Source organism: Pezoporus flaviventris, unplaced genomic scaffold (genome assembly GCF_033815535.1).
Source record: "Pezoporus flaviventris isolate CSIRO_AGI_PZ_B2104156 unplaced genomic scaffold, CSIRO_AGI_Pfla_v1 ptg000025l, whole genome shotgun sequence".
Classification (NCBI taxonomy): Eukaryota; Metazoa; Chordata; class Aves; order Psittaciformes; family Psittacidae; genus Pezoporus; species Pezoporus flaviventris.
The window spans coordinates 20,281,511-20,287,562 of NW_026892573.1; the positions used below are offsets into that span (position 1 = coordinate 20,281,511).

General features: G+C 41.4%; 1 protein-coding gene across 2 annotated transcripts in view; it reads right to left on the reverse strand.

Annotated features, from left to right (window-relative positions):
• AASDHPPT (aminoadipate-semialdehyde dehydrogenase-phosphopantetheinyl transferase) overlaps positions 1-5,902 on the reverse strand; it is a 28,303-nt gene extending 22,401 nt beyond the window's left edge. The window contains exons 1-2 of one of the 2 annotated variants that reach the window (XM_061457798.1): positions 5,674-5,865; positions 4,450-4,675 (exon numbers count right to left, since the gene is read on the reverse strand). In XM_061457798.1, coding sequence (XP_061313782.1) covers positions 4,450-4,675; positions 5,674-5,817 — 370 coding nt within the window. In that variant the 5' untranslated portion in view covers positions 5,818-5,865. Of the gene's footprint in view, positions 1-4,449; positions 4,676-5,673 lie in introns of both variants that reach the window. The other variant, XM_061457799.1, reaches the window with a different exon arrangement.
• Between the last annotated feature and the right edge of the window lie 150 nt (positions 5,903-6,052).

The following is a 6,052-nucleotide window of genomic DNA, read 5'->3' on the forward strand; positions in this document are numbered from 1 at the left end:
GTGACTGGCAAATCACATCCCACACACTATTCAAACCAATTTGACAGGCTGTAAAATTGCTTGTCCATAAGTTACAGGTTGACTACATTACCACAAACTGAGTTTTCCCCACTGGAGTTAACAGTACTATGAGAATCCTTCTCATCTCCTTTCTCAATGGGTTAAAATAATTTCATATGCATTACATCTCCTGCCAAATTATGTCCACAATAACTTCATTAACAAATTTACAATGCAGTGTGCATTTTCCCAAGTGACTCAAGAGTTCATCTTAAACTGATCTAAAGAAAAAAGCCAAACCAAAAAACCCCAAACAAAAACCCAAAACCATTGATCTCAGTAATTCTTCAAAACCAAGTAAATTGAAAGCCTGATTTAAATTTACAAAACTAACCTGCCAGACAACCAAAAGGCAACAATACACAATACCTAAAGAGGACATCTTCCTTTTCCATCATCACTACATTATTTAGTTCAGTATCTGAATAGAGAGAAAAATGGTGACAAACTGTTACATACCTCTGGAACTTTTATAGAACTGTCTCTATTTGCACTGCTAAGAATAGCTTCTTGTGTGGTCTGCCTTCACCTATGAGGAAGGCTATGTCTTACAGTAATTTCATTTTTCAGATTTTAATAATGCAGCAAAAGTTATATGAAAAGAGATGGCTTCTTATTATACCTAAGTACAACAAAAATAGGCAGCACAGATTAAGAAGTAGTGTAAAATGCTTATGTGCAGGTCTCCTTGTCACTTGCTAGCACACAATTTAATAACCTATTTCTCAAAACTTCCAGCTGCATGATACTGTCCTGTATATTTGCACTGCATATTTTGTTCACTGGCTGAATGATAAAGGAGCGTAAGAACTAGAATATTAGAAACCTCAATCAAGATTCTGTTGGATAACATCACAAGATGAAGTGTATTTAAACAAGCATCTGAAAACAAAACAAAACAGATCTACTGTAATGTACTCTGTGCAGAGGGAACTCTTTGTCCTTGTGGCTATTCCAGAGAAAGATTTATAGTGGACTCACTCTCAAAAATATAATATACTCAGAAACTGCAGAGCAAGAGCACCACTCAGTGGAACTATCAGATAAAACAATATTGATAAAGTCACTCTCATATTCATAGCACAGCAGTAAAGAGTTCCAGGTAATTTTACTAAGACAAAAATCTTTCTCAAAAAAAAAATAGGTGAAAATACTGCTAGCTTTAGTTCATATTACAAAGACTATAGTAATTTAAAATTCTATCCTTAATATTGTTAATTTGCTGGCTCATTTTCCCACATAAAATTACTAATTTTTATTACTATTCTACTTATTTCCAAAAATACTAATTATAATTCCAAAAAGGAATGCGTAGAGACATAAACAAACCCTCTTTAAAATCTGGAACCTGGAACTGTTTAATCTATAAATATTTATTTAAAATACATAATGTGGAAAAGAATTGCATGACCAGATGCTGACACACTTACGACAGCTATTTCTTCAGATCCATGTTGTTATTTGGAAATCCTAGGACAGGCAACTAAAAAGCCACGACAGAAGCAAGAATAGCAATCAAAACTTGATTGATAGGATAAACTCAAGAGCATTTTCCTAAACTTAGCCTGCTAAAGTTGACACATATACCAACAGCCTAACTTTGATTCTACACCTTCTACAACAGCAGTGACTAGGGACACTGAATGAAGAGTACACAAAGGCACAAGGTGGAAAAACCTTGATCTGTTCTGATGCTGCCAGTAGAATAAGCAGTAGATCAATGGATATTTGAGTTATTCACTATTTAATTTCACATGAGAGAAATGAGAAAGGAATAAAGAATAAATAAGTAAAAAAAAAACCAAGAAAAAAGAAGACATAGAAATTATATTTTTTAAATAAAGCCAGCTAATACTGAAATTAAAAGATTTTTTTCTCTATTAATTGGCAAAGAACTAAGAATACGTCCCCTCACAAAGTTGAATGCATTATGGAATGGAGAAGAATACAAGAGAGAGAATGGAGAAGCAATAAAAAAATCAGGATTCTAAACCTAAACATAAAATTAAACCTCTACTCTTCGCAACTGTTTCCTACTTTCAGTAGTAGAGTGTAACACACTTCGTAAGACTTGTCAGCTGGATATAGGCAATGCGTCTAAACTGCCAGCTACGCTTCCAGGTGCATAAAATGAGAGCAGAAGATGAGCTATCCCTACCTCATATATAAGTGACTTTAAATTTTTCATTTCCCAAGAAATACTTAAAATACAAACATTTGAAGTTTTTGATTTTCACTATTTATCTACTGAAACAGGAAAGCTTTTTAAATTGAGTAATTGAGTCCTTCTCTGCAGGGAGAAGGACTTGAGGGTGTTGGTTGATGAGAAAATGAACATGAGCCAGCAGTGTGAGCTCACAGCCCAGAAAGCCAACTGTATCCTGGGCTGCATCAAAAGGAGCATGACCAGCAGGTCGAAGGAGGTGATCCTGCCCCTCTGCTCTGCTCTCGTGAGACCTCATTTGGAGTATTGTGTGCAGTTCTGGTGTCAACATAAAAAGGACATGGAACTGTTGGAACAAGTCCAGAGGAGGGCCACGAGGATGATGAGGGGACTGGAGCACCTCCTGTATGCAGACAGGCTGAGAAAGTTGGGGCTGTTCAGCCTGGAGAACAGAAGGCTGAGTGGAGACCTCATAGCAGCCTTCCAGTACCTGAAGGGGGCCTATAGGGATGCTGGAGACTGTAGTGATAGGACAAGGGGTAACAGGTTAAAACCTGAACAGGGGAAGTTTAGATTGGATATAAGGAAGAAATTCTTTCCTGTTAGGGTGGTAAGGCCCTGGAATGGGTTGCCCAGGGAGGTTGTGAATGCTCCATTCATGGCAGTGTTCAAGGTCAGGTTGGATGAAGCCTTGGGTGAGATGGTTTAGTGTGAGGTGTCCCTGCCCATGGCAGGGGGGTTGTAACTAGATGATCTTAAGGTCCTTTCCAACCCTAGCTATTCTATGATTCTATGATTATGGAGTCTTGGGGTAAGGCCTTCGGCAAGCCCAAAGTGTTTCCAGGGTACTGGGCCTGGGTGTTAATTTTTAACATAGTAGCCTGCACGGCACTGGGTTTTAAATCTTTGCCTAGAATGGTGCTGAGGCCACACAAGTATCAGCAATGTTTGCATGGCATCAAGGCCTTCTCCATCAGCAAATAGGCTGAGGGTGTGTAAGACAACAGGAGAAGAAACAGCTGGGACATCACTTTGTTTTCTTTTGCTTGGGGTAGGCATGATAAGAACCAGCCTCGAGCTTAATCTGGTATTTGGGCCCTGCATTACTGCAGTCCCTTCAGGGGTGTACCTGTTCCAGCACAGCCTCACCCACAGGCCACAGCTCCTGCCACAAAATATACAATTGCTCTGATGTGGAGTCATCCACTGGCTACATGCGGCCTCACATGCCGACCAACACCTTTAGACTGAGGGCCTACAGCAGATGGAAATGAGTCACAGATGATTAGGCTACAGTAAGGAAGTTATCCTGTCAAGGTTTATTTGAATCTTTACGTTACTACACAAATTATTTCACAGCATAAAATGCTGGGAAATTTAATATTGTGAAGAGCGATTTTCTAAGAACACAGCTATTACGGTCATATGTGGTTAAACATTTGTGGAAGAGTCTCAAAAACTAAAATTCCAGTAAATTGTAAATCCCAGTATGCTTCTTGTTTAAACCAGCCATACACTGATGAATATTTGTGAACTAAATGATCTCCATAACACTGTATTTAAAAATACACTTTGCTACAACTCTGATTTATGATTCGAGTCCTGAAATTCACTAATAAAGTCAGGTTAGTGAAACATTTCATACAAGTAAACAGCCAACAGCTAGCTAGCGAAGTTTAGTCTTTTACCAGCGGCACCTCAGATGTTTCCTCCTCATGATCTCCTCTCACTGGGGATTACTATACACAGTGACAACAAATCTCCGATGCCAGTCTGCTTACAGTACTGGGCCTTGTGCTGACACATACGATTTCCACGCTTACGGGACGAAGGAGTAACACTCAAGAGATTATAAATTTTCACGGGGATTGGTCCCACTGTCCCTAGTTGGAAAGCTGTCCCTGCTTCTACCTAACAGACACCAAACCTGTAATTAAAATAGCTGCAGATGCCAATCTTGCCAGTATCATAGCAGGATACATGACTTTATTTTTCCAGGATTCTGCTTTCCTAAACTGGTAATATAGCCATATCTGGTGTAACAGAAAATCCAAAATAATCTATGAGGAGTGCATTTCATAATTAAAATAGCAAATATACAATATGTTCATACTCTCTCTTCTAATTACACTATATTCCTAGGACACAGATTGGTTCTTTGGGAAACATTAAAGTATTCAGCACTTAAGCCTAGAGAATCCACTTTGGTCACCATAATGCATTACCTGGCAAATTAGTCTTCATAATATCAATGCCAACTTGAAGCTCAGGCTCAGCTGCAAGAACTGCATAATCTCCTTGATGAGAGACATTGAAGTTGTAATTCGAATAGATACTGAGTACGTTATTTGCCAAAAAAGGTTTTCCTTTCGATGTCCTTTGCAAGTGTATTTCATTCCAAGGTATGCACAACTTCTCTGCAATTAATTTCCGCATCAGCAGGCGACCAGCCTATGAAATAAAACAGAAGCAATTCATATGGAACTATTATGCTACCTGCAAAATATCTGTGGTTGCTAGAAAAAAAACACTTTATTTTATAAGTAGCTTTATTATTCCTGACAGAAATTAAGAGTATATTTTTGCTCAACCATTTAGATTTCTTTTATAAAAGCCTGCACACCAAGTAAATTTAACCAAAAGAGTTCACAAGACTAAGTACAGAATACATCTGTTATCACTATTAGGACAGAGACAACCCAATAAAAAGCTATCCCAGCCTAGAAGAAGCACATAAAATAGTTCCTTCTCAAGCTTATTTAGGATACTTTATTGCACAGATGAATACTTTTTATACCACACTGAACAGTAAAACTGTCTCAACAGCTTTCAGTACATTCGTTAAGTCATTTTGCCAGTAAATGAAATGCTCAACATCTTAAAGTGACAAGGAATTTCGTACAGATAAGCAGCATTAGTCTGTATTATTGCCACGCTGCTATGTGAGATTTAAAACCTGAATTATGTAAAACAGCTTTACTTTCTTATACATTACACTACTGTCTTCATGTATGTCTCCTACTACACCGGTTTTGTCTCCTAACTTAGTATCATGACATAAACCTTGTAAAGTCTTTCAGAGTTAACTAGCAGACTGCAAACGTCCCTTCTTCCTCCTAAGTGTAAGTAGAACTGACAATTAATTCTCTGTAAAGCAGTTTCTGCTCTGAAATGGCCTTGCAGGGTGTATTTTCCTTAGAGAAGTACTGTATTCACTGAGACAACCGCGTCCCCAGGAGAAAGAGGCCCGGGCCACGAGCGGCGCCAGAGACGGCTCCCAGCGGAGTGGTCCCGGGCAGCCGCCGCTACACCCCCGCGAACAGCGCCCGCAGTAGCGGGACAGAACAAAGCGGAGGGCCCCGGACGCTTTGCATCCCGCCCTTGGACGAACGCCGCCAGCCCTGAGGAGGAGAACCCGCCCCGCGCCGTGTCCCCCCTGCAGCATGTACCAAGGCGGCTTTGGCATCGCGGGCAAAGACAAACTGGCCGATGCGGTCCTTCTCCTCGGGCTGCACCAGCCGCGCCGCCAGCAGCCACTCCTGGCGGCAGGGGCGCCAGGCGGCGCAAGGGAAGGCCCAACGCACGCTGCCCATGGACACCGCAAATCGACAGGGCCGGGCGGGCCACGCTCCCCAACGCCGTCAGACAGCAGCGCTGCCCTCCCGCTTCCCTTCACCGCTTTAGGGCCGCCGTGACCCCCCGGCCCAAACCGTGCGCGCAGGAATCAGTGGGGGGCGGGACCCGGTGCCGGGGGACGGCCGCCAACGCGGTACCAATGCGCCCCGTTAGCGACAGGGAATGCGCCAGGTACCGGCGTATCAAGAGAAA